Below are 27,426 nucleotides of genomic sequence, written 5' to 3'. Positions count from 1 at the left end.
CTTGTGAATAGTCTCACACACACTCTTAATGTAGGAAGCAAAGGGCTGACTTCTATGTAATACGTGTGTTTACTTCAAAACAAGAAAGTGTACCTTTTCACAAAACAGGCTGTATTTTTTCTGCTCTTTCAGCCACAGCCTGCATTCAGGCTTTCTCAGAATATAAGCAACACCGAGTTTACAAAGCCTTTCCTTGACTCTCGCATCAGTTTCTATCTCACCGAGTAGTTTCCTGTTTCCTGAGCAGGCTTCTGGAGGCACTTTCTCCTATAAAAACCCTTTTGGCTTTACACGATTCCTGGATTTTACACAAATCTTTACACAATTCCTGAACCTGAAAAGTCACAAGGTGATCTTATGGTGATAGCTAAAAATCATAACCCAGTCTTTGGCCATCTCTGACAGAGCCGATGCCTCTAAGCAGCACAGAGATCTGCATTTAGATACGAAAACAGCTAGAAGTTCATTAAAATTTAAAGAAGCCGAGGTGGCAACGCAGGTGCCCTCAGACCCACATTCTTTCTCAGGCCCCTGCCCTTGGACAGCATGAGACCAACCGGGTTCAGAACAGTCCAGTGGGCAAAGCGCAATCAATTTCCTCACATTTCTTGAGAAACTTGATTTTTTTTCCTGTGAAAAGCCTTTAAAATAAAGAAACGGGTGGCTTCTGTTGGGTTCTGACAGGGCAGAGGCGGGTGACTGGGCCCGGCGCCATGGGGGGGGCATTCCCGCCTGCGACAGGCAATGCCAGCGGTGGGTGCTGTGAGGGAGATCCCCCCGCCCCGGCAGCCCTGTCACAGGGGGTCGCCCCTCCCGTAGGACCACCGGCAGCCGAGGCGCCCGCTGCGGTGCGAGAGGCGGCAGCGCGGACAGGCACAGGGCGGGAAACGGGCACTTCTCCTCGGGCCGGGCCCCATCGCCGCCATCGCCCCTTTAAGCTCGCGCATTCCGGGGGGAGGGGGAGGCTCTCGGGCCCGCTCCGCCGGCGGGACTCCGCTCCCGGCCTGCCCCGCGCCGGCAGCCCCGCCCTCGGCCGCGCGCACCGCCTCGCCTCGCCCGGGCCGGGCCCATCCCATCCCAGCCCGCGGCCAGGCGCGGAGCGGCGGCAGCCAGCGAGCGAGCCCCTCCGCCGGCTCCGCGCCGCTCGGCCAGCCCCTCCGCCGCCGGCCGAGCGCCATGGAGGGCGGCGGCGAGCGCCGGGCGTGGGCGTTGTGGCTGGCGGTGCTGTGGCTGTGGTTGCCCGGGCAGTGCGGCGGCGCCATGGACGAGTGCACGGAGGAGCGGAGCGGCCGCCCGCAGCGCTGCATGCCCGAGTTCGTCAACGCCGCTTTCAACGCCACGGTGCTGGCCACCCACACGTGCGGGACGCCGGCCGAGGAGTACTGCGTGCAGACCGGCGTCACCGGCGTCACCCAGTCCTGCCACCTCTGCGACGCCGCCCAGCCCCACCTGCGCCACGGCGCCGCCTTCCTCACCGACTACAACAGCCCGGCCGACGCCACCTGGTGGCAGAGCCGCACCATGCTGGCCGGCGTGCAGCACCCCACCGCCGTCAACCTCACCCTCCACCTGGGTAAGGGTCCCCCTCGCCGCCCTGAGGGAACGCGGCGCCAAAGCCGGCGGCAGCGGGAAGCCCGTGGGGCGGGGGGGGAGGCGGAGGAACCGCCCCGCGCCGGCGTTCGTTGAGGCCTTGCTTGGGCGCAGATTAATGAAAGGCGGCTGTAACTAGGCCCCGGGGGTAGTAAGTGGCCGAAGCGGGTTTTCGGTGGGTGTGAACAGGCCGGCCGCGCTGGATCCGCTTTGTCTCATGCAAACGCTTCCTGCAAAGTCCCGGTTGTGACTGGGGCCTTCTCAGCCAAGGGTTTGGTCCTGCAGGACACCACCTCTTCACCCCCCGGCTGCTGGCATTTTCTTTAAGGATAATCATGGCTGCAAAACAGTACTTTATAAACTTGAATTTCAGCCTTCTCCAGAGAGGCAAAGTGAAAATGAATATTGTATGGGACTGCTTCATTGCAGTCCGTGTTGGTTGTGCTGTCAATTTGTGAGATGAGCAAGCCAGCGCTGCGAGAGGCAGAGTTTGCGGTGGTGTGGGGCACGGTGAGCATGTCTCAGATCCTGGAGTCTTCCAGACAACAGCCTTGGGATTCAGGCGGGAGAGGTTGGTTTGAAAAGTGGCAAGCACTGCAGGAAAACGTGTGCGTGGAAGGTCACATCTGGCCAGTGTCCTCTTGTATTGGGGCAGTGTTGTCCTTTAAATACTGGGTGGGTTAGATTTGTCAGAGAGCAGTCAGCATTACTGCAGAACCCGTAACATCGAGTCAAAAAAAGAAGGTGAATTTTCTGATTAATTGGCATTCCTAAGGTTCCTTCAGGATAAAGTATTTTAGCCCTCACTTTGGTTTGTGGACAAGATTTTCTTTTCCTCCATTCATTTGGTTATTTAAGCTGTCTTGACACGGAGGAAGGGTAATTGGCTTGGAAGACAAGCCAGCCAATGGAAAGTTAAAATCACAGTTTATATCCTCATGTCATTAAATAAAATAAAAACTAAAAAAACCCCTCAGTGTAACCATTCATGGCTTCTATTCAAGAGCCGCTATTGAACCTTAAGTTTTAGCATCAATAACGCATCTCACTTTCAGTGTAATTTGGAGGGAAAAAAAAAAAAGTTGCATTAGGGGTCAGGGAGCTGGATCTTGAGTTTCACAACATGAGGACAGGTTGTGTGAAAGCTCCCACCCACGTTCATGAGGTGGAGATGATAGCGCTGAGTCCTGTACCAGGGGCCACCTGCTGACTGCATCTATCTGCCCCAGCAGCCGGGAGTGTCTCACTTCCCTAGAGTGTTGCTTTGTGGTAGGAGCTTCAAAATAAATATACCATGTAAGCATATGTAATCATTTGGGAAAGGGAGGTAGTTATTAAGGCCTCTTTATCTTCTTTTTTTTTTTTTTGTGCGTTGGGAATTTTTTATTCAGGATACCTGGAAAAAACAGTAAGCTAAGGTTTGGTGTCATCTTTTTTAATAGAAATCATCATAATTCTTCATTATCAAGCTAAAACTTAGTTGATAGGCATGTCTGTATTACTGCTGTGGTTGAGTTTGTGCATCTGTATGTATATGGGTGTTCTTTGAAAAATAATATGTTTTTCCAACATACTGGAGCAAACAGTGTGCTGTGCCCTGGGCTTTGAAGAAATGTGCACGTTTCTTTGATGAAAACAACTGCATCTTAAAATACTGTAGCATTGCAACATGATGGTTGTCAATCACTTGGGTTGCAGGTTTGTTCACAGGCTCTTGTAGCTTTGTGAATTTTCTCTGGCATATTTTTAGACTAGAGTACAACTTTTTAAGAAGAAGCTGCCTGGCTGACTTTCAGATATTTGTGTGGTTTTTGTTTCTTTTTTTCCAGTTAGGTTTTTGGGTGAGGTATTTGTAGTGGGTGGGGTGGGGTATTTGCCTTCTAATAATCGGAAGCTTGTTACAGTCATGGTGGTGGCAGCGGCAGGAGTTAGTTTTAAGAAGACTTAACAGCAAGGCATTAAGCTATCTGTGCATGTGCTGTGCAAGCAGTAAATATTTCTGTATGACTTTGTATGCATTGCTGAGTTCATTGTAGGTTGAAGAACTGTCAAGTACCCAAAAGTGCCATTTTAGTCTCAAATGCCCCAAACTCCTCTGCAGCATTACTCTGCTTTACTTCTGTGAAGTCTTCAAACCATCTTTGTTTGTGTGGGCTGTTGGATGCCGTATTTGGATTCTGTGTGCCCCTGGGCTGTTCCCCACAGCACACCATGGTCTGCGGGACACTTAATTATTGACATCAGTAAGAGAGGAGAGTCAAAGGGCTTGACAAGTATTTGCGTACTCGGTAGGATGTAAATGCATTCTGGGACACAAAGCCCTTTTATGCAGTTAGTTCTGCGTGATCTTCGAGGATTAGGCTGTGTGCTCAAACCCGTATCCTTGTTTGATGCTGCAGTCGCCTTTATTTCTAAAAGCACTGGTATCCTGAATGGTTAGCACTGCTTTGCACCCGTTCAGGACTGGCAGCATCGGCTCCAGGCTTTCAGCCTGCAAATGCCACCCTGCCCTGAGTTTTTGGCAGTTTGGGATGTCTTGATTAACGTCCAGCAATGTTCAGTCTGTGTAGATCAGTGTAACATTTTGGAGGAGCCTTCAGAAGGTCAATAAGAACCGCGGGTCTATTGCCAACATGTGAACGTGGGTTTCTTTGAATCTTCTTACAATTTACGGTTCAAAACAAGTTTAAAAACATTCAGTTTTGGGACTAGATGCTAGCGAAGAGCCTGATATAGAAAAATACAGGACAGACTATTACTGTAGAGTTAAAGGCTCGGATCCCGGGAGTGTTTGGAAAGGAGATCTGTGCCCAGAAGTTAGGGTGCTCCCTGGGGAGAGGGGAATTGGGGTAATTACCAGTCCCTGCACAAGGAGCATCTGGAGTTATAAAAGCTGCTTCTCTTTGTATGAGAGGGTATTAAGACCCCCTAAGTAAGAGTCCTCCCACGAGAGGCTTGGACACATGAATTTGCAGCTGTAAATCAGGAGAAGGGGGAGTTGAATCCATTCGCAGGGTGGTGTCTGGGTAATTAAGTTAGTGGGTGAGAGGAGGGGGCAGCACCACTGTGTCCTTTCTTCTACTTTTCTTAGAAGTATCCCTTCGCTTCCCCCATTTTCCAGTTCCTCAGGTTGAATTATTTCTAATTTAGACTTGACCCAACCAGTCTTTTTTTTCCAACACTGCCCTCCCCCCATGTTCCCATATATTCCAGGAATAAGGGACTTTGGTGCAGTGGTGCCAGCTTTTAAATAGAAGATGGAAGCTGAGGCATTATGGTATGTATTTAGTTGTCTGCTTTTTTTAAAGCCAGAGCATCACGTTATTTTTACAGTCTGTGCTGTTCGCTTCTGCTGGGAGCATTGGGATAATTCTGGCATCTCCCCAGCGCTTTGTGTGCATACGTTTTAGCACAGCTTTGCTATTTAGGCCCTCACACGCCAAAACAAAGCTGTGTTAAAGATGCTCCTTTGAACACTGGAAGAAGGGGAAAAGAAATAGCATGGAGGTGCATGGAGTATTTTTGGTGCTGGGTGGTGTTGCTGGGCAAAGGCTTGTAGTATTTCAGATGTTTTATCTTTTTTCAGTGCAGATTCTCACTTCTTCTGCAGCTCTAATCTGTGTGCTTTCTGTTGTTTTTACTGTTTCTACACCTTTTTTTATCCACTTTTACGTGTGCCTCCCCATTCCCTTCCCAACCGGCTCTGCTAGAGCCACCTCTCACTTTTCCCTGCCACTTTTACTCTCTGTCCAGATCTGCTTGATTTCAGCTATTGTGATCCTGGTGTGTTGTTCCTCAGACAAAGAGGCAGCGTCCTCAGCAGGCTGGTGGCTGTTTCATGGTGGTGGGGTGGCCCCGTCTCCACTGAGAGTAGCTCTGCTTTTATTCAACAAGCCTGTGAGCTACGAGTGGTTTGGTCTGGCTTTCCCAGTGTGGGTGACTGCCCGCTGCATCTCAGCAGGGACAGTGCCCAGGAGATGTGCTTGACTGATGATGCCGGTGGCCTCCCCTGTACGTTCAGGACAATCTGGTAGGCAGGTAAGACCAATTCCACCTCTTCTCTCATTGCCTGGGAAGAGAAGCCAGTGTTCGGTGCTGGAAGGCAGCCCTCTGCTAATGTGCCTTCCAAGAAGAAAAATGAAATTGCTGGTTGCCTTTGTTAAAAACATGTCAGCTGTGTTTGTGGGCATGGAGTGTGGTTAGAGCTGAGTGTTCCTCCTCTTGAATTCTTCTGAAATCCCTACTGTAGACCAGCCTAGAAACCTGTGTCACCAAGCTGGATGGTATCTTGTATGTATAAAATAAAGAAAAACTTGCAAAAGCTGCTGGCTGTTAGGAGAAATGGATTGCCTGTCTCCTTCACCTCCCCCTTTTCTAACTGCTCAGTGCTTTATTTGGCTTTGAGGAGAGCAATGATGCTTGGTTATATATACTTTGTCTGCAAAGCGTAGTTTGGGATATGACTGCCATTTGAAGGCATTTACAAGGAAACACAGGCAAGAGGCCAGTTCTTATGTTCAGCCTCTGCTTGATTTGCCAGTTGTTTGTAGCAGACGAGATTTTTTTTTTTTAGTACAGAAAAGCAGCTTTTTTTTTTTTTTTTGAACGGAGGGCTATAAAATGTGCCTTAAATTAAGTACATAGTTTATGCAACTGGGATGCAATAAGTTGCTTTGTTTTGTTCAGCGCAGTGATGCCCTTAGTTTGCTGGTTATCCTATTAAAACTTTACGAGGCTGCGGTTCGTTGCCTTCCTAGGGAACCACCACGAAACCAACTGTGAACAAGCAGGACGTACACACGTGAAGTTTTGCATAGCATAGCTGCAATTTAAAAACTCTGAGAAATGGTAATTAATGTGTTGGGAAAGTATTTCCGGCACTTAGGCTGGTGTTATGGGGTGTGTTGGGAAGCCCTCACAGACGTGTTCAGCCCAAGCTGGGAAGGGCCAGCCCTGCGCCGCAGTGGCTTCGCCGTGGTATTTGCAGAGCCCTGGGGGGGGGACTCTATTTTAGTTGGTCTAGCAAAGGCTTGATTTACATTTTGCAGGTTTCAACATGAGCAGTTAGGAGATCAGGGCTTTTAATGGCCAGCAGTTGTTCAGTGCAGTTATATAAAGTCGCTTTAAAGCTCTTTATCACTTCCCGCATACCCTTTAAATTCCCAGGTTTTCTCCAACTCCTATGTCCTGTGTCTTTCTTGGGATGCTGATGCCACTGTGTGACGCCTTTGGGAATACTATACATGGCAGAACACTTATTTTGGGGGATGGAGAGAGCTGGGATGGTGTGGTATTTTGCTGCAAAAACAGCTGCTATTTGTGGTGCTTGCCCTGAGTTGCTAGAAGGATTAATCGCTGGTTTTGACACAGTCATAGTTGCTTTTGTGGGTTTAAACCTTGGAAACGGTTGTTTGCTGCTCAGAATTGTTGTTAGCTTGCTGAAAAATTTCTGGCTTATTCAGTAGCATGAAGTAGCGTTTCTCTTATAGCCCGAGGCTTCAGGAGGCTCTACTGGCCTCTCTGAGTCTGCAAGTGAAAATCCGAGGCTGCCACTTCCCACGGAAATGAAAAACGGGATTGCTCTGCAAACAGCATGTAGAGAAAATAATTTCCAGCACAGATGGATGGGATGGGAAACTTGGATCTCTCGTTCACCATAATTCTTAAAAACAGGACTATGAACGTTGTCCTTAATCATACAGCCTTTGTCAGAGTGAGACCTCCTGCTTGTGTCCTCGGGGCCCTAATTCATCACTTACTGCCACCGGTGACGCTGTGCTGAATGATTTCATGCAGGCTCACTGTCTGGCTCTGTTTTCTACCTGTGGGTTAGCTGGGATACGAGGTCTGGCGTGTTCAACTGAACTAGTTGCATCTAACGTCACCGTCTCCGGTTTGTAATAACCTTCAGAAGCTCAGCCTGGGGCTGCAGCCCCTCTTGTAAGCTCCTGCCTGAGAAGAACCATTTCAGCCTGCTTTTACGCATCTCTTAACCATGAAATCTTGCTTATTGGTGGCTACCACAGTGTGTTTTTGATCAGCAAATACAATGAATTTCATAGTTTCCTGATAAATTGCAGAAATCTTGCTGGGTCTGTCCTGCTGCACAAACAGGAGTATATTGGGTCCCCCCCCACCCCCCAGGTAAAGAGTAGCCCTGTGTGTCTCAAATAAAGCTTTAGGCTTTAAGTGTGGGATGCTTGTGTTGAGGACCTGTGGCATCACTAGAGGTGTTAAAACTTTTTGTAATATTAGGACAATCTCTTAATGCCAAGCCATCTGCAAAGGATGTGCTTGGGATTGCTCTCATGGTCTGCAGCAGCCCTTGAGTAACATCGGGTTTTTAGCAGCATGCTGGTACAATGTGATGTTGGCTGTCACATCAGCATTGACGAGAGGTTCAGGACAGCTGCTAACAAAGCGACTGTGCCGTGAGATTAGAAAGCTGCTACTAACAGACATGTACAGTTGTCAAACGGGACTGAGAATATTGTGATGAGAGGCTGCCTTTTGTAGCCTGCCAGACTGCAGGTGCAAGCCGCTGTTAGCCTTTGTGGGGTGTGTTAGGTACTTTTGAGGTAAAACATAATGATATCTCACGATTTTTCTGATGTAGAAGCTTGGAAAATGGTGCAAACTCATCAACTGTAAAAAGGATCTGAAATGGCAAGGTAATTTTATTTAAATTAAAAAATAAATGAGCCTCACTCTTTAATCTTTTTTCTACCAGTCCAGCCCTATTTGAGAGATCTCTTACCAAATAAAACCCCAAACCCCAACCAACCTCCTTATATTATTATTCGGTGATCTTCAGCATTTTGTTTTGAAACTGGGTGGCAAAGCACTTCTTGTTTCCATGCTTCTACTTGTTTTAGGTATTCCGGTGTGATAGTCATCAAAGAGCTCTTTCCAATGGTAATCATGCCTGCAGTTCTGACACAACACAGCTGTGTTCAGTAATGGAGAATTTCAAAATTTCCTCTTTTAGAAATAGTATCCAAAAACTATTATTGGGTTTTTTTTTCTTTGGTAGGTAAGCTAGTACCATCTTGTACATGGGAGGTAGACTTCCAGGTAGCTTGAGGGCTTATTTGTACAGTCGGTTTGGGGGTTTGTTGTTTTCGTGGGGGAAGGGGAAGATTTTTAAGGTGTTTGTAAGATAATATATTGAGATCTTGCAAAGACCCAGGGTTCTTTGGGTTCTTGGGTCAACTTTCTGAAATGTTCTTGTCTCTGTTGCAGACTTTGGTGTGCTTGGAGAACTTGGCTTTGTAGTGGGTCCTGTGTTTTACAGGAGGACAAGGTAATTCTCTAATTCATCCTCAGGGGCTTGAGATGCTTCTGTGGGAAGATCAGGGTGCAGAATTGTTAAATGGCTTCAGGAGTGGCAGCTGGCCCCTACCAGTGGCCTGAAGTGGAAAGAAGGAAGACTTGGCCCTTGCATTGCTCTTAACCCTTTGTAATGGAAAAATCAGCTATGTCTGAGGAGTCTCTTAAAAAAAACCCAAACAAACAAACAAAAAAAACCCCCAAACCCCTAAAACCTTCTAAACATCAAAACCTGGTTGATAAGAGGGGTTGTTCTTTCCCAGCACGTGTGTGTTCAAGCGGGCACTGGCTGACTGCGTGTGGTGGCCCTTGGCTTGCCAGTGGGCTGCCCGAAACGCTCGTTCCCTCGGGTGCTCCCGGGCCGAGGGAGCGCTGTGGAGTTTGAGGTTGGCACCAGCCCAGTTCTAAGCACGCTGCTTTCATCTTGCAAGTTATTTTTCAAGGTCTGCTTTGTAGCTCAACCTGCTCGGCATCAGAAAAGACCTCATTCCCACCTCAGTGAGCTGGTGCTCGTTACAGCACACTGTGCTTGGGCTGGTTTGGTTTTTTTGTGGGGGGAAAATATCAAGGATCCTGAACAGACTGGGGAAAAAAAACCAACCCAAATAATTTTCTTTCCCTCCCCTGTATATTTTGTTTCAGGAAAAACAATCTTTCTAACCTTTTTTGAATTAAAAAATAATGTGTCTCATAGAGTCTTTAAGCAAATGGTTGCATTGAACCTCTTCAAGATGGATAAACCATCAGTTTTGTGGTACTTTCTTTTGCTGTGCTTAGAAGATTGTGGCGTATAAGCTCCATGCTCTGAAAGGTGCAGTTTGCATTGGGAGTATCTCTTACTGAGATTAGTGGAATGAAAAATCAGTCCCTTCTGGAAAAACTACAATCAGATGCTTCTTGGAATCACTGTGTTAAGTGGGACTGCTTGACTGAGTAAAAAGAAAACATTCTTGTCCTAGGATTTCTGTGGTCCGCTTCTGATTATGATGATTATTTATAGTCCTTTCATCTGCAGTTCTTTAAATGCTCCCATCCGGTGGGATTTTGCAGTGGGATTTTCTTCCCAGCAGCTTGTGGGGCTGGTCCCTGGGGAGCAGCCATGGACAGGCTGCCCTGCCTGCTGCCCTTGCCTCCCAGCTTCTGAAAAAATATGGCTTATTTGTGGGGATCTGGCGTGTCTCCCTCTGCCCTGCCTCCTGGCTGTGGTGGTCAGGGTGCAGGGGTTGGCCCAGCAGCCTACTTCTGTTACAGCAGCTGGTGCCTTTCTTCCAGCCACTGCTTTCTCTGCTTTCGCTAGCTGCCTTCACGAGTCTTGTGGGTCCTGCTATCCTGGCTGGAGTAACATAGGACAAGCAGTTTCTCGACACTGAATCAGCTGCTTGGTGAGCTAGTTAAGAAGCTGATGCTTAAGGCTGTGATTGCTCTGAGCTTGCAGACCTCCTGTCTTACTTGTGTTTTCTGGCCCTTCTCCCTTTCTTCTCCTTTCTGAAGCTCCTTGCAACCTGCCTGGGTTTCACCTCCCTCCTGCTCCCATTTCCCTGGTACTGAGATGTTCCTGGGTGTGCAGTCTGGGGGGGTTCCCCCCTCCCCAGGATGGGGTTGTTCAGCTGAGATCTCCCTGCACTTCTGGTTCCAGCAGTAGCCTCTCAACCTGTGTGGGTAGCATTGCTGCTGCCCTCCTGTGCTGGCTACTTTATACATGTCTTCAGATAAGAAGTTGGTGGTTTTCATTTTGGTCAGACTCTGGTGATGCTCAGATGAGAGGTACAATGCACATTCAAAATTGTTAAATGCTTAGTATTATTCTGTAGTTTCCCCTCTTTCACATATTAGGATTTGGGGTGGGAAGAAGCCCCTCACTGAAGGACAGTTAAAAGTTTTCATGAGTTGAAGCCGTTATTTTTGTCATTAAAAACTAATGTTTTTCACTGCTGATTCTCAGCAGGGTTATGAAGAATATATACAAAGTGTGGAGTAAAGAGGTTTGAGACTGCAGGGAGGGGGCAGCTGCTGCAGGGGCTGGTGCTGCTGCCAGGGTGAAATGTGAACTTTAAATAAAACAATGTCCTGCCATCATTGTGTGGTGTCTGTTTAATGAAATCTAGTGTTTGCCCTGCTTTGCCCCCCCAGCCTGCTTCCTCCCCTGTCCATCCGTGCCCCCTTCCACCCCCCCCACCCCCCCCCCCCCCCCCCCGCTGGGATTGCTGGCAGAGCTGGGAGGGGTGCTCAGGACTGGGATGGCTCTTCGGTTCCCTCCATCTGTGCTGTGCAGGCATGAGTTAACTGATTAAATTACCGGCATTACACGAGTCACCGCTCTTCTGCTTTCTAAGCAGAGTGACTCTGCATACATCTGTACATGCACACTGCCCCTTTCTCACACCCTCCCTCCTGCTGGTGGTCCCTGGTTCCAAGGGGGTGAGCAGGGCCATCCCTGGTGCCTGTACTGTCAGGACAGCTAAACTTGAGTTCCTTATGGAACAAAGTACAGATTATTTTGGAAGTAATGATACAGAGATGATCTTTTCCAAGAGCTTCATAGCACTTTTAGGAAATAAGAGCCTTTTTTACTTTTATTGTGACTGTTAGGAGAAAGTGTATTTAGTGCTGTCCATTTCTTTTTGGCAGTTTGTCTGAAAACATTGCAAGTAGGTTGCTGCAGTGCCTGAGTCCCTGACTTCTGGTTAGGAAGGGAAGCTTGTGGCTTTCGTGAAGGATTAATATTTCAAATCATGGTAAACACCTGTAGGAAACAATTGACTGACAGAACTATGGCTCTGAAACCACAGTTCTCTTGCAAGTGACCTTAGTTATTCTTGTCTGTCAGTATCCCAAAAAGGCAGGAATAAACGACGCCTTTTTCCTTTTCCAGAATTAAATTTCTTTAAATCGGAGAGTCGAGGCTATTGGGTGAAGAAAAACTTGCTAGAAGTCACCAATGTAGATGATGAGTGAGCATCTGGCTGAAAGTCTGCAGGATGAGACCATATTGCTCGTCTGTCCCTGGTGAGCGGGCAGGAATAGCAGTTAGGGGCTGGTATCTACTGATATATTTAGAAATCTCTAGGAAAATGTGTTTGTCTGTGGCTCTGAAAGTATATGGGTAGTGCTGGGGAAGGACATCAGAAGATTCCCAAAGTTGGGTTTGTTGCCTTTCTATGCTTTGATTCTCTGCAAGTTCAAGTGAAAACATGGCAGTAACAATCCTGGGTTTTTTTGATGACAAGTCACGTTTTACTCCTAATTCATAGCACTTACCCATGGTGTCTGAAAATTGCTTGGAGCAGCTGTGATGCAGCTGCAGCACTGGCTGCTCATGAATACTGGTCATCATCAGCAGAGGTTGGGAGCTTTGGTTACAGCCCTTGTAAAGCTCTTATTTGTGTCAGGGAATGAACTGGACTAGTTTTCTGGTGCACTTGAAGTAATTGGCTCTGGTATCTTTGTACTTTCTTATTCAGCAAATTAATGGTTAAATAACCAAGGATTTGGATGTGCAGTTACAACAGTGCTATCATCTGGGCTGCTGACACTGATCTTTGCCTGGGATGGTATCACTAGCTATTACCTGGAAGAGGCTACAAATGTTTAGAGGAAGGTCAATTCTTCCTGTCGCAACACCTCCTACAAAATATGTCTCCTCATTAATTTGTCTGCAAATTAGTCGCCTTTTTCATGTCATCCATACAGTCTGTTTTGCAACTCCAGGGCTGTGGCATGTTGTTTTGTGAAATGCATGGTAGAAAATTAACATGCTGCTCTGGCGGATGGGAGGGACCCTGTCTCCCAGCCTTTCTGTCCCCCAAATCCCGCTTTTATTTTTTTTTTTTATTGCTCCCACCGCTAAAAAGTTGACATTAACTTGAAAACAGTGGGAAGGAATGAAACGTGCTCTGAAAGGGTGATCCCATTGGTGGGAGTGGTATTGAGTGGTTATACAGGGTATAGAGAGGGGTTGTGGGAAGAGAGGTGGTTCAGCAAAACGAATAGAGTTTGGAGTCGTTAATCTGTGTCATTAGCACTGTGTACCAGAAAGTTTAAACTGTGCCTGGCTAAATCTCATGAGTCTTTGAAATTCACAGCAGTGCTGGCAGCCCTGCTGGCTTTTGTCCTTCCTGCAAACACACAGCTGCTTGGCCCAGGCATCCCTGCGTGCTCAGCATCCCTGCTGCTTCCTCTGGTCCTGCCGCAGAAAGCCGCTCATGACTTTGGGGAAACCACAAGAGACGGGCTGGAAGAAACCTCAAGAAAACGAGTTCGTGTTGCCATTGGACCCGTGGAGGATGTGAAAGTGTGGAGTGTTCGGTTCACGTCTCTGCTCTCTGTGTGTAATTAGCGTAACACGGGAAAACTTTCTTTATCACCCCCCTCTGAGGAGTGACGCGTGTCCAGACTTGCTTAAGAAATTTGCTGGTAATAGTCCAAAATGCAAACGGAGTGTGTGCTCCCATAGCAGTATGTGGTCTGCAGAAATGCTTGCTTTGTTCAGGTAGCTGTGCTGTCCGCTCAAGGGAAGCTTATCTTAAAACATACGGTTGAAATCTATCAGCTTCTGCTTTTCTCCTGCTGACGTTTTAAAGCCAGCTTTCAGCACAGGTAACTCAGCAGGAAAGGTAATGGATTGCAAAGGGTTTTATTTGGAAAGTAGGCATGGAGGCTGTGAAAGGTGTTTTATATGTAGCAGTTATTCATCAAGTTGCATGATGCTTGGCTACCCTTGGGAAAGAAATGGCAGTTGCTTCAGGTTGGTACTACAAGGTGTCTTGCCAGTTGCCAGGTCTAAAATAGGACAGCCTCACTGTGCTTCTAAAAAAAAAAAAAAAAAAGAAAGAATCTGTGGTGGTTTTCTGGCTGTCCTGCTTCTTGAGGTAGATGCTAAGACCACTTCTTTATTCTTGCATCTGCCTTCTGAGATGAGATGCAATGGGAAGGACAAGAGCCTCCAGGACAAGTGATGATGATTTTGCATATTGTGGAGTGGAACATCATACTCTTTATCATAAAGTTAATGATTAATTAATTAAGTTCTAGTAGCAGAGACTTGCTTTAAAGTGTAGACAAGCATTTGTAGTTAAAAGAGCATGTAACTCCTAACTCCGTGTGCTTTTTTTGCATCCTTGAGAAAGGCATGTTTAAAGATTTTGAAGGTGAGGATTCTTATCCTGTTGGAAGAAATTACTGGTCATTCTGAATCAGCAATTAATAAATAATTGGCAAGGCATTCCTGGAGCATCTTCCATCTACTGTGCCTAAAGGACACATGCCACTTTGTTTCTTTGAAGAACGTTACCAAGGTAAAACAACCAAATCATCATTAACCTTCTTCCTTTCAATACTTAAAGGGGGCTGATAAGAAAGATGGGGACAGGCTTTTTAGCAGGACCTGTTGTGATAGGACAAGGCGTAATGGTTTTAAACTAAAGGAGGGTAGATTCAGACTAGATATAAGGAAGAAATTTTTTACGATGAGGGTGGTGAAACACTGAAACAGGTTGCCCAGAGAGGTGGTAGATGCCCCATCCCTGGAAACATTCAAGGTCAGGTTGGACGGGGCTCTTTGGATCAGGATGGACCTGATTGTTGAAGATGTCCTTGCTCATTGCAGGGGGGTTGGACTAAGTGACCTTTAGAGGTCCCATCCTATCCAAACCATTCTATGATTCTCCAAAAGTATAAGCCATAAGGATGAGCTGTAGGAGGCTTGGGCTTTCCATTCAAGGCTTGACTAACAGACAGTAGTCAGGAGGTGCTAAAATACTTGCCATGTATCTCTATACCCTTTTTATCTTGCACATCTGCTGCTTCCCCTCTTTCCTCTTCTACCAGCGCTGAGGCTTTCAATGCTTACAGTTGTGTGGTTTGTGTTCAGCTGCTCTGAAAACAGATTACAAGGCAGAAGTGTTTTGTGTGCCTGAATTGCACAGTGTCCTTGCAGAATAGCTGTCTTGTGGCTTAGTAGGGTGCTTAAAATTTGGGAGGCAAGAAATGAAGATGTGGCTTCACAGTCTCTTGAGGTATACTGGCTGCTCTCAGCCCTGCCCATTTCATCGCAGCTGGAGGCAAAGAATCATGGAGCCCTCAGCTGGTTCTATCAGCTTGCTTGATTAAGTCCCAGTGGCTAATTTGATGGAAAGATAACCTTTTGGTGGCCTTGGTGATACTGGGATGTGCCTGGCGCCACCTAAGTGCTGGTTGGTGGGAAGGAGGCACCAGGGATGCACAGCCCAGGGACGGGGGACAGACTTACACCAGTTGCAGCTAATTTTGAAAACACCCTAAAACTTTTTAGAAGGACCCTTGTGATAAGGTGAACTCAAAGTGAGGACTTTGGATTATGGGAAGCTGCTGTGAGCTTTGAAGGCTCAGACTTTTGTGAAAGGAAGGAAATGAGCAATCTGAAATTTCCACTTCTGTGCCTTGCATGTGGATGCAGCTCATCAGTTGAAGTAAGAAATCTGAGAAAAGGATTGAGAGATTAGAGAGCATTTCTGGGGGAGGGTTTTCATAGAGAAGACATTCATGTATGTGCTTAAGTTAAAACACTGAATTCTTGTAGAGTTTTACTTTATGCAAAATGGCTTTATTTGGAGATTCAGCTGTCCCAGCTTGTTTTAGCTGACTTTGCATAAGCAGTAATAATGAGATTTGTTTTTTTACACTGATAACCCATTGAAGTAAGTGGGCAAACTGATATTTATGCAGCTGCTTGACTATCCTGGAAGTAGATTCAAGGGCAACAGATTGATCTATAGTGTAAAAATCACTTGATAAACAGTCCACTTGTTTGTTGTCTTTAAAGCTTTTCATCACAAAGAATTATTAAAAAAAATCAATGTGAAACTAAATGCTGAAGATTGAGATGGTGCATCCCAATGTAGCTAAATTTATAGGCTTACTCATTTTAGAATTACTAACACCATAATGATTTGCTTTTCTCTTTATGGGCTTGGAGTTCCTGTAGTGATGGATGAGATAGACCCCATAAAGGACTCTTGTGCCGCTCATATTCATTGCATATCTAAGAGTTAAACACACACTGAAGGAGAGAAGGAGGCTGAAATGTCTCAGCGATTTGAGTTAATTACAAAAACAGCTCCTGCAGAATTATTGTTCTTTACGTGTCAGGTTGGCCAGGCTGATGTTGCGTCAGCATTTCTTTTGTTAAAAAGCTTCCTAAGAGATGAAAAGTTGGCATGTGCATCTCCTAGGAGGAGGTTTTCCTGCAAGTCATCTGCCACCTGTACAGAGCTGTAGAGCTGCTCTTCTAGCAAACAGAGTCAACCGATGAATGGTGATAAATCTTTGTAGAATATAGACATAAAAATGGTTATGCCATCTGTTTTTTAGGGACAAAAAAAGTGCTCTTTGGTTCTGCAAATGAACTATATTCATTAGTCCTAAGGAGAGGGGGGTTTTTATGCAACTTTCACCTACTTGCTTAATCTGCGGGTGCCTGGAGGAATGGAAAACGAGTTTAGCATACCTGAGGGCTTTTCTTACAGAGGTCTCCCTTTAGTATGTGTTCTGCCCACACAGAGATAAAGATGAGCAAGAAAACCCCTAAAGCGATGCATTTTTGCATGGGTATGCAGCAGTTCCTGCCCAGGCGACTCTTGCTGGATGGATCCAGCCCATCTGCCGGCCTGGAGCTGCCTCTGATGTGCTGGGAAGAGGTACAGTGATCACTGGGGGGGTGTTCAGGTTGTGAGGGTGCTTGGGCAGAGCATGCACTGAGATAATTTCTATTTTATCCCTGCAAGGGATGTATAGGTAGTGATACCTGAAAGCAGAGCACGGGGACAGATGCTTTTCCATCAGATCACTGAAAACTCCTTTGCAAGTGCAGGCACAGTTTTATAGTGCAACTTTATCTTTCCCCTTCCCTTCCCATTTGAGAGAAAGGTGGTGAATAGTCAACTCCCTCCTCCCAAGATAATGCTTGAAAGCTGTCTAAAATGGGCTTGGTTTCAAAAGTAGCATGAAGTCACTGGGGTACGTAGGCCACAGAGTCCTGCTGGGGGTTTTGGAGTGCTCAGCCCCTTCCTTCCTGCTGGGATAGAGACTGAAAAAACTCCGTGTCATTTTATTTTTGATGCTGAACACATAGTTTCCTTCCAGCGCAGCAAGTTTGTGACTGTTTTGGAGCAGGGTGTCGTCAGCCTGAACACAACTGAATCCTGCCAGCAAGGCAAGCAAAGGCTTGTTCGCTAAAGATAGTGTGCTCATGTGTACATAGTCCAGGGGGGTTTTAAGGTGCTCTGTGAGTGCTCGGATTTACAGCGCGATTCTAGGCATCCTAAAGAAAATTAAAGGGATCAGATACATCTAATGAATAACGAGCTGTTTAAGGTCAACTTTATCCTTTATAGCACCTATTCTCCATGGCAGCCATACCAGATGACACTGCATCACACAAACATATTGTGCATAGACCTTTGCATCAGATTCAACTCCATCATGTGCTGTCATGCTCCCAGGTGATTGGGCATTGGTTTTCGGCATTTCTCCTGTCTCTGAGGCAGGTATATGTTGGTAATTCAGTAACCCTGCAACGCATTTGGGCTGCCTAAGGTTATAGCTTGTGCTTGTGTTAATCGGGCTGGCCCTGAAAAAAGTTTTGTTCAACTCTTTTAGTTATGCTTCCTTTAGATTTATTAAATAGTTATCCTTTGCATGGATGGAAAATGTTAAAAATAGAAGTGCTCAAGGCAGGGCTATTGTGTTGGTGTTGACAGGTTCGCTGGAAGCTGAAGCATGCCTTGTATTTTAAGAAGCACTAGATTTTGGAAGGGGTTGCTCTCTTATGTCCTCTTGACCCTGCACTGTGAAGCTACTTTCTGAGCTAAGAAGAGACCATCTTTTGGATAAATTAGGTTTTTAGTGTGCTACCATTCACTTGGTAGTGCAATTATTGCAAATAATAGACTGAGCTTGGGATTTCTGAAGAATTGTTGCCTTTTGTAATGAAGAGGCACCAACTGCAAAGCTAGTTGGTGAAAGAACCTGAAATAATATCTAATGGGCCATTTGCTTTTTGGTACAACTCTTTACTAAAAATCTTTTTTTCCTTGTCCCATCACTGTGCAGGAAAGCCTATATATATATATATATATATAAGGGAATAAAGCACAAGTGATGATACAGTGGAAATAATAACACTGTACCGATCTGTACCATGCAGCAAATAAGTAAGTCTCTGCAATTTCCCTCTCCTCAGTAGCTGTAACCACTGTAAAAACGGAATGATTTTTTTCAGGACCCCAACTTTGCCGAACTTGCCCCAAACCAAAGGCAGGCTTTTCAGAAGAGAAGGCACAGGCATGCAGGACCTTTATTTGGTGGGATTCTGTAACTATGGAGCTGTGTCCCCAAATATGAACCTAAACCATGAGCATCTTTGGCTGTCATGGTTGCAGAGATGAGCTTCCAAATGTAAATAGTGCATGAAATGATGGAGAGCAATTTCCTGAGCCTCCCATCTCAGGCTGGTTTCTTTATAGTAGCAGTCAGCTGTTGGTATCTGCGTTTTGTCATCATGGAAATCTAATGGTGACCACACAGATTTTATTGTGCCATTGCTGATTGTGTTAGCAGATACACAGGCTTATCTCAAGCCTGCACAATGCTTGCCAGGTGGTATTCTGTATCCAGCTGTCTCCTGTGCAGCTGTGAAAGTCATCTGTAACTTGTGTGGAACTGCACTTCTGTGGGAAACTGGGACACAGGACAGACATAAGGGAAAGGTAAAAAGCTGTGGGGGTGTGTGGTTTGTTTTGTTTGGGTTTTTCTGTGGGTGTGGGTGGTTTTGGTTTGTTGTTTTGTTGGTTTGTTTTTTTTTTTTTTTTTTTTTTAGCTTTCCTAAAATGGTAGGAATAAGGGAGGGTTTTGCTGAAGTTCAGGTTTTGGCAACATAGCAATTACTCCCTTCTTTCTTCCTTTGCACTGCCCAAATTTTTCTTTTTTCTTCTCTCCTCCTCACGTGATTAGGATTCCCTCTGATTTAGTAGGATCATCTAATCTTCAAGACCCAGCCAGCAGGGGAATGTATATTTTGGTAAGGAGCACTTAATGGTGCTTCCTCACCTAGACTCGGAACGATCCCAAAATCAGATCATACATCATTGGGAGGATGCTCGTCTCCATGCAGCTTTGCGACTTGTGCAACAGATGGTCATAGTAATATAAAGAGATCCTAAAAAGTGTACATAAAACAAACTTCATAAAAATAAGTGGGTTACTTCGTGTCGCTTACTGGTTGTGCCTTTATTCCAAATGTGCAAAAGTGTATTGTTTTCTTGGACGTGATAAGTATGTGGCAGTGCTGGGGCTGGAGCATGGTGGGGAGCATCCCTCCCTGACTTCACATGGTGTATAGCTAAAATGTGTTCAGAGAGAGTGCATACACTTACTTTCCATCTGCAGAAATTAGTTGTAAATGTTGGCAAATTATTTTAATATTTCTGGAGGTTTTTAGTTGAAGAACAGTAGTAGTTTTCAACTTCCTTTAAAAAAACAATGGAGACTATAGAAATTTTTTTGGAGGGGAGTGAGAAAATGCTGTTACACTATGAGGCTTTTTTGGAGTTCAAATGAGTAGCGTGCTTCTATAAGCCTTTTTTAAAAGTTCTGTTTATCCTTGTGGTTGGAAGTTATGAAATATTCACTGTCATAGGTCATAATATTTCTGTGATGAATTTGGGAATATAGCTGGCAGCTTGCTTTTTCCCTGGGAACTTTCGTGTCAGGTTGGTACAGAAAGCTTTAGCTACTTAACTGTTGGGGGAAAGAGGTTCTTGGTTTCATTTTTTTTTTTTTTTCCTTTTTTATGTTTTTCTTCTTTTTTGCTTCCACTGCTTTTGTGTCCTTCACTGCCTTTTCCACTGTCATGGAAGAAATTGAGACTCGAAGTGGTTGAGCTGTCGCAGCTACCTGGTTTTCAGTGTCATGTTTGTCTTGCCTCTCGTGTGCGAGGCTCCCTTTCCTCTTTGTGGTTTCTCATTGTTTTCTGCCAAACCCCTGTATTTCAGAGCTGTTTCCTGCTTGTGGTTTTGTACCCGCTTAAGAATCTCCACACCGTTGTTCTTTGCTTTTGGTGTGCGATAAAGGCACAACTGCGTGCGGGGTGAAACTGTAGAAAATGATGAAAAGCTGTCAAGGATATCCAGGATTTTTCTGTGTTTCTTTCCTGCATTTTGCATATAATTATTTTGTGTTAAAAAAAAAAAAAACTGGAAAAAAAAAAACCAAAACCCCTCCTATCACACTTTATATTTTCTTTTTTTTTTTAATTTTTATTTTTTTTCCCTATGGTATTATAGCTAGTCAAGCTTCTTATTTAAATAAATAAATAAATAAGGCAGGCAGACCCAGAGACTAGTGATCTTCACCTGGCTGCTTGTGCCTGGACCTTGACCACCTTGTCAAATGTTGTGCCTTCTCTTGCAAAAGCAGTAGAAAAAGCCAGGCTGTTCTTCATGCCTTTCTCTCTTGTTTACCGGTGTTTTTCTCCAAAATCAAATGGTGCTGACTAGAGGGAGTGCTCAACACAACGGAGTACGTGACCCACTAGGTGTATAGATTATGGTGAGCTCTGACAACTGCCCTTCAGGCAGGGGCTGTGCAGCATGCCCAACAGCTGGTGGTCAGCTGGGTTAGCGCTTCCAGCTGGTGCATGTCAGAGGTAGTGCATGGTCCAGACCCGAGTGCCCTGGAATGCTGGAGCACAAGGTCTTTTTAAGGGTATTTATGTGAATTTGTCACGTATACAAAATGGGTGAAAATGGTACCGGACCAGCCTGAAACCTTGTAGCATGGACAGGTCCATGCTACAAGTGGATGATGAGTGGAAAACCACTGTCTCTGGCTTGGTGCCCAAGTTGCATGGTGTTGGAAGTTAAAGTGCACTGCAAGAAGTTCCTTATATGCTATGCCTGTTCCTGGGCTTTCCCAAAGTGTCATCTTTTGGCTGCTGCCAGCACTGTGATGCACACTTGAACAAAAAGCACCCAAACCCCCCAAAATAGGTTCACTTTATTCATAATGACATAAGAAGGGCTGGCCTGTGTTAGCTGGAATACCTCTTCCTACGTTCATCTCTGGAATGGCCCCGTTTGTCTTGCTGGTGTCTGTCTATCTTGCTTATGTTGGCTGGTGCGTTCTGGTACTCAGAGGCTTGCAGGGTAAGTCCTCCAAGGGCCTGCTCTCCAGCCCAGCTGGTCTGTGATACTCCATTGCTCTGTTGGAAGCTAAACTTGTTGCACTGTTGGAAGCTAGACCTTAAACTTGACTCCAAAAGCACAGGGAAACAATTGGTGGTAAAACCCAGAAGAGGAACCTGGCTGATCCTATTGTTTCTGGGGACTACAGCTTTCCTGTTTACTCAGCCTGGCTTTCAAATACTTGTTCTGCTCCTTATGAGTAAAGTGCTTTTGCACTGATCTGCAGGGTTCTTCCCTGTTCCTCTCCATGCAATTTTTGATTTGTCTCCTGTTTTTGAAAATAATCAATTTGGAAGTGTCAGAGCGAAACCTCTCCTCCTCTGTCTTTGAGTGTGCAAAAATAAAGCACTGGCAAATTCTGCCGCTCCCCCCCCCCCCCCCTTCTTGGTGGACCAACAGCCCATAAAAAACCAAAACCGGTATTTAGTTCCTTCTCCTATTTTTTTTTCTAACTGTTTATAGCCCAAGTGCAGCACAGCCCCTTGGAATGAGGGTTTGCAGAGCTAGAAATTGCCAGGTGCTGACTGTCGGTGTGCCTTTCTGATGGAGGCTTGCTGTCTTTGAGGTGAATTAAAATGCTTCAAAAATCTGTGCTGGGTTGTAAAACTGACATTAATAAGTAGTAATCAATAATTGAGATGATCCCACCTGCAGCTTTAATGTGATGCAACTGAAGGTTGCATGAGAGGGAACAGAATCTAAGCAATAGGCTATGAACCCCTCTTTGAAGGTAATTATAAAAATAAATATGTATGTATTAGGAATTGACCTACAGATTCATTGCCTGTCCCTGTTCTAAAGAAGTTTAATGGCTGGACGGAGAAGTAGAAGATTAAATGGACAGATGTGTTGGTGTGGTGTGGAGGTATGAATCCAACCCACCGTTGTCACCTGGATTTATCTGCCTTGCAAAGAAATGGGGCTTGTGTGTTTGGTGCCAGAAGCACAGACAGGGGACCCTGTGTGGGGACTGTGCCCAGTAGGTACAGCTGTACCGATCCTTTGTGAACATAGTGTGTTTTTCTGTGACCTGAGGAACCAGGAATTCCATGAGGATTTGGGGAAAGCCGAGGCAGTGGTGATTTCTGGCTGGTCCTTTCACGCAGCATTGCAGCTCCATAGCACCCTGTTCCTTTCTGCCCTCCTTGGGTTTGCCTGAAACCTGGAGATGTTCTTGTGCGTGTGTGAACCTTTGGAAAAAAAATCTTTCCATCGCTATGGGTTGCTCTGGGTTTTGGGTTTTAGCTCCTAGCAGGAGCTGAGGCAAGGGGTGCCTTCAGGATTGTCTACTAGCTCAATATCAAAATAGTCTTTGACCCTCTGATATGCTCAATCTGTGTTGGCGAGGAGAAGTTAGTGATGTCTTGGTGGAGCTGGGAGTGGCAGGCAGCTCTGTCTTAGGAAGGAAAAGCCCAAACCCTTCTGTTGGGGTCTCTGCTGTGAAGCTGCTGCAGAGTTGTGTGTTCGTGCTGCTGCGCAGGGGCTTGTGCCAGGAGGAGCTGCCTCAGGGGGCTTTTGATGTTCATGCCTGCTGTGGTGGCATGGGCTTCATGTGAAGGTTTCTTTTTCTCCTCTGAAAGTGGTGCATGCAGCTTCATTTGCAGCACTCTTTGCTCCAAAACCAATTTTTTTTCAGGGACCTGGGGGCTCTCAGCTAGGTGCTTCCTTCCTAACCTCTCGAGAAGAGCAGAGTACTCTCAGCTAAATGAAATTTTGCCAAAATAAGCGTTCTTGCTTAAAGCAGTATATCACTAGGAACGCTTCTGGCTTTAAAGCTTTAGGAAGAGACACTGGTCTGGACACTGTAGCCTGATAACTTTTTATTTATTTATTTATTTTAAAGCACAGGCCTGGATTGCAGAGACAGGGTTTCAAGTTCTTGATCTGAAGTGAACTGGTAGGGAAGATGTCAAATAATTTTTCTTGAGTGAGAAATGTTTTGCATCTCTACCCAGCCTACTCACGGGGTGATGCCCCTGGAAGGGGCAAGGTGGTGATCTCCAACTCTGATAACTTATTACAGTTTTGTTCCTGAAAAATGTCAGGGACATTTTGTTTCTGTCCCAAAAAAAGAACAGAAACAAACTTCAAAACCTTGGAGGTTGCTATGAAACAGAACTGTCTTCCCCTTGACTCTGTTAATAAAGCCTTTAAACACGCTCTTTGCTGAGTTCCCTTGCTACTGCTGCTGGGGTACGGTGTTGTGTATATCTGGTAGGTATGTCTCTTCTCTTGTAACCAAACATTTCCTTGGCTTTGGATTCATTGAACTGTTTCAGGCAGAGTTAGGGTGCTGTGTGCTGCCTGTCCTGTGGTATTGGTACAGAGCAGGGTTGTTTTCCGCTCCTGTTTTTTGTGGGTGGAGGAAAATTATTTCAATTTTTTAGTACTTCAAAGTTTTTTCAAAGTATACTTATTTTAGAAAATACAACTCTTGCACACAACACTCCCCCCTCCCTCACTCCCCTCGCCCCGCCCTGGCTTTCACAGTTTCCTTAAAAGGGTTTCTGATTTCCTAGTAACTTCCCTACAGAAAGCTTGATGCTGTTTGCAGAGAGGACCATGTACCAGAGACGTTGCCTTGTCCGTTCCGTGCAAGGCTGAAGGTTAGCTGACAATGCCTTTGCATCTGCTGTGTCTGCTACGTGCAGACTTTCTGCGGGTGCGAGTTTGGGTTTGTACAGCAGAGGTTAGCTGAGGGACATGGAGCCAACGCAGAGGACTGCAGCATCTGTTTCCACATGTGGTGCTCGGCAGCAGTCCCGTTCATTTCGGGTAATTTGTGTAAAATCAGACTTGAACAAATCTATGCTATGAAGGAAAACGGCCCAAATGAGGAAGTCTCTCTGCATGCTTCTAAGCCCTTTCAGACCCCTGTGTGTACCAAGAAGTCTGTCTTCTGTATCGAAGGCTGCAGCAGCAAAGCATGTGGGTCTCCAGCTGTAATACGCTCTGGCTATTTTACTTGGGCTGTGTCCCCTCCCGGTGGTGGGTGTTCACGTGGAGCTTAGGTGTAGCTTTTGGTCAGTGAATCTTGAGAGCTCTTCACCTGACTGTCTTGGTGTCTACATTAGTGTGATTGGTCTCCAGAGTCTCCTGACTGCTTTGACTCAGGTGCCATTGACTATCGTGGGAGGTCAGTCATGTGTATTTAGGTGTCTGAGTTTATTTGTTCATAGCCTGGACCTTAATCCCATTCTGCTTCTCTTCATAGAAGAAGTGAGGTTGGAAGGGACCTCAGGAGGTCCTCTAGTCCATATTCCTGCTCAGGGCAGGATCAATGTTGAATTCAGACCAGGTTACTCAGGGCTTTGCCTAGTCTGGTTTTGAAAAATTCCAAGTCCTCTTCATGATGTTTCTTCATGCAGTGATATAGTAACTCACTGCATTGGTGTTTATGTTGAGGACTTACCTCTGTGCAGTTTTGTCTCTTGGGATTTGTATGGTTTCTTGCTCATGACAATCTTGATTTTCTAGGTAGCGATCACAAAGCAAACTGCTGAGCCCCTGGTTGTTAAGCATCAATTGCAAGGTAACTTCTCAGAATACACTGTTTTGGGTGCTTACATCCATTTAACATGGAGATACTGCCTTAAGAAAAAACACACTAAGTGACTGGAAAGAAGAAAAAGGAGAAGCTGAATTGGTGAGTTCTCTGCTGGCTCACTCATTTTGTGTAGCTGGCAACTTGGGAACATTTCACTCGGAGGGTGTTCAAAGAGCATAGTGGGTAGAATCAAGGGATGTCTTGTTGCCCCTCCTATGCTTCTTGGTGGTATATGCTTGCATTGAAGGTCTGTGGTCTTGATGCTTCTCTACCTGTAGACTTTCTTGTTAATTTATATTTTCTGCAGAACTTTGTGCTTTCTTTCAAGATGCAAACACCTAATTGATGAGATTACAAAGCCATGTTAAGAAATGACAAGTGTCCCTCTCTTCGGGTGCTCTGCAAACCTCAGTTGCAGTAACTGTAGCAATAACTGAAAGGTGTGAATTGTCCTGTTCTCCCCAATGTGTTGTTAAAATCGAGATCTGAAAGACACCAGTGGTGTTTGGGCCCTAGAGCAAGGGACTACTTCTGACGTGGTAGAGACTAATGGACAAGATGAGTTTTGCACAATTGAGTGTTAAGAATTTATGGAGTTTGCCTCTCATGGGTTATGGAACAGCTATTGCCTCCTGCTACAGGAGCTCCGAAGGGTCCTGAGCTGTCCTGTGGTGCCTAAAAAGCCTTACTTCTGAGTCTTTCTTTAGAGTTTTGAAGTTTTAAAATGGTTGAAAGTAAAAGAAGGTGGGTTAGGAAAAAATCCTCAAATGAAATTTGTCCTTCAGACAATTGTGAAGCCCTCTCCCCACCACATCTTCCCTGGGCTGTTTTTTACTACAGTTGGTAGCAAGCTGATCTCTTAATTTGGGTTTTTCTACTGTTTTGTAAAGCAGAAACTGTAGCAGAAATACATCTCAAGAAAAGTAGGCTGGAGGGGTTACACATGTGCACCAAGTGCCTGGGGATTTTTATATAAATTGCTGTGTCCCTCTTTTTTTTTTTTCCTCCTTGTTCCCTGTTGACCTAATAGTTACAGTTTCTGGTTATATTCAAGATCTGAAGACCACTAGATTTATTTGTTTTAATCTTTCATAGTTCAGGATGTCAACATACTGAAAACCAAGAATAGGTCTAACATGTAGCTGAGGTTTCTGTGGCTGATTTTTTGAGTATAGGAGTAAGTGCTTCCCGTGGAGTATTTGTGGATCTGCATCAGTTCAAGCAATACAGAAAGCTGAAATCCCACCAGCTGTGTGACAAGGGACAGTCATTGGCATGCACAAGACCTGCACAGAGGTTGCAATGTTTCAGGCTCACAAATGAGGTGTATTTGGAGCTGGAAATCTGCAGCTGCATGCATGTGCTCCTTTTGTCCATTTACCTCGGCAGGCAGGTTGTGTATGGCACTTTCATTCCCAGTGCTTTGTGCATGGATTATTGGCCAAACAAGCTGTTACTTTGCGCACGTGTGTGTGAAGGCGAGGGTGATGCAGAAGCAGCTCTCCACTCTGCATTGCTGAAGCCTGGTTCAAAGAGCTCATCTGAGCTGGAAGGGTGGGCAGGGGCAGTCAGGAGGAACAGATGGTGCTTATTTCTGAATTTACAGTGTTTTCTCCCCTGCCCCCACCCCCTGCGGACAGATGAAATCACTTATCTTACTAATTCCAGAGACTTCTGTAAACAGAATGTGTAAATAACATATAAACATATGCTTGATCTGCTCTGGTTTGCATGTCTGGGAGCAGTGGTTTACAAAACTTGGTCCCAGCCTCTGGGCAGAGGAGGAGGAGTGGGAGAAGGAGCTCAGGCATGGCTCACTGCTTATCTTTGCTCAAATCTACCTCTTCCAGAGCAGGGCCCTGAGCTGGTACAGCAGCCCTGACTCCCCAGAGCAGGGTCACACCAGCTGGGCTGGGAGGCTTAAAGCTCATTTGCCTTTTTGGAGCTTGGAACAAAATGGGCTGTTGTGTTGTGGTGAGGATGAACCCTGGTCGTGGTTTTGTCTGCCTTCTTAGAGCCTTGGGAGGGGCTCACCATGTGCTAGTCTCCCTTTCCAGGGCAGCATCCTTGGTTTTGCTCATATTTTGTTTACGGCTGGCACTGTTGAACTTATGAAGGGTTGATGTTATCAGTTAAGTGGGTCTTTGCTCTAAGTTGGAAATGTTGGGAGGAGCCCAGCCAGGCATGCTGTCAGGTGTTTGGGTCACTTTGGTGACCATCTTGTTGGAGGTTTGAACTCGGTATAGCCAGTGACACAAAAGCCATTTTCAGCCATTTTCAGCTCTTTATTGCTGAGCTTCAGGTGGTAAATTCTGCCAAATGTCCACATTGCCAAGGGAGGGCACTCACTCTTTTTCCTAATTGGCTTAACAGGGTTTGGATGGAATCGCCCATCCCAGGACAGCAGTGGTCTGGAGAAAACAGCAGCATCACCTCAAAATGAGGGCAAGGTGTTAGCACAGGAGCTTAGCTGTGAGGTGGTTGAGCTACTAATAAATGCTTCAAGCTCTGAAGTTGTTGTTCCAGTGGTCTTAAGGTATTTTAAAATGAAAGACACACGCCACCCCCCCCACCCCCCCACCCCCGTTTGTATTCCTCATCTGCAGCCAAGAGGGTATTTTGGTGATCGGCAGGTTTTCTGGGAGAGAGGGAGGGAAGAGGCTCATGGGCGCATTGGACTGGGAGTAGGGTATAGGGCAGATCGGTGCAGTGATGCTCCTAAACTCAACTCCCCCCTTTTCA

The 27,426-nt window shown here is 45.7% G+C and overlaps 1 protein-coding gene across 1 annotated transcript in view; it reads left to right on the top strand.

Annotated features, from left to right (window-relative positions):
• Positions 1 to 1,021: 1,021 nt before the first annotated feature.
• LAMC1 (laminin subunit gamma 1) overlaps positions 1,022 to 27,426 on the top strand; it is a 70,435-nt gene continuing 44,030 nt past the window's right edge. The window contains exon 1 of the mRNA XM_075507849.1: positions 1,022 to 1,573. Within this exon, the coding sequence (XP_075363964.1) occupies positions 1,177 to 1,573 (397 nt within the window). The 5' untranslated portion in view covers positions 1,022 to 1,176. The remainder of the gene's footprint in view (positions 1,574 to 27,426) is intronic.

Source organism: Mycteria americana, chromosome 7, assembly GCF_035582795.1.
Source record: "Mycteria americana isolate JAX WOST 10 ecotype Jacksonville Zoo and Gardens chromosome 7, USCA_MyAme_1.0, whole genome shotgun sequence".
Taxonomy (NCBI): Eukaryota; Metazoa; Chordata; class Aves; order Ciconiiformes; family Ciconiidae; genus Mycteria; species Mycteria americana.
This window is presented reverse-complemented; position numbering and strand designations above follow the sequence as displayed.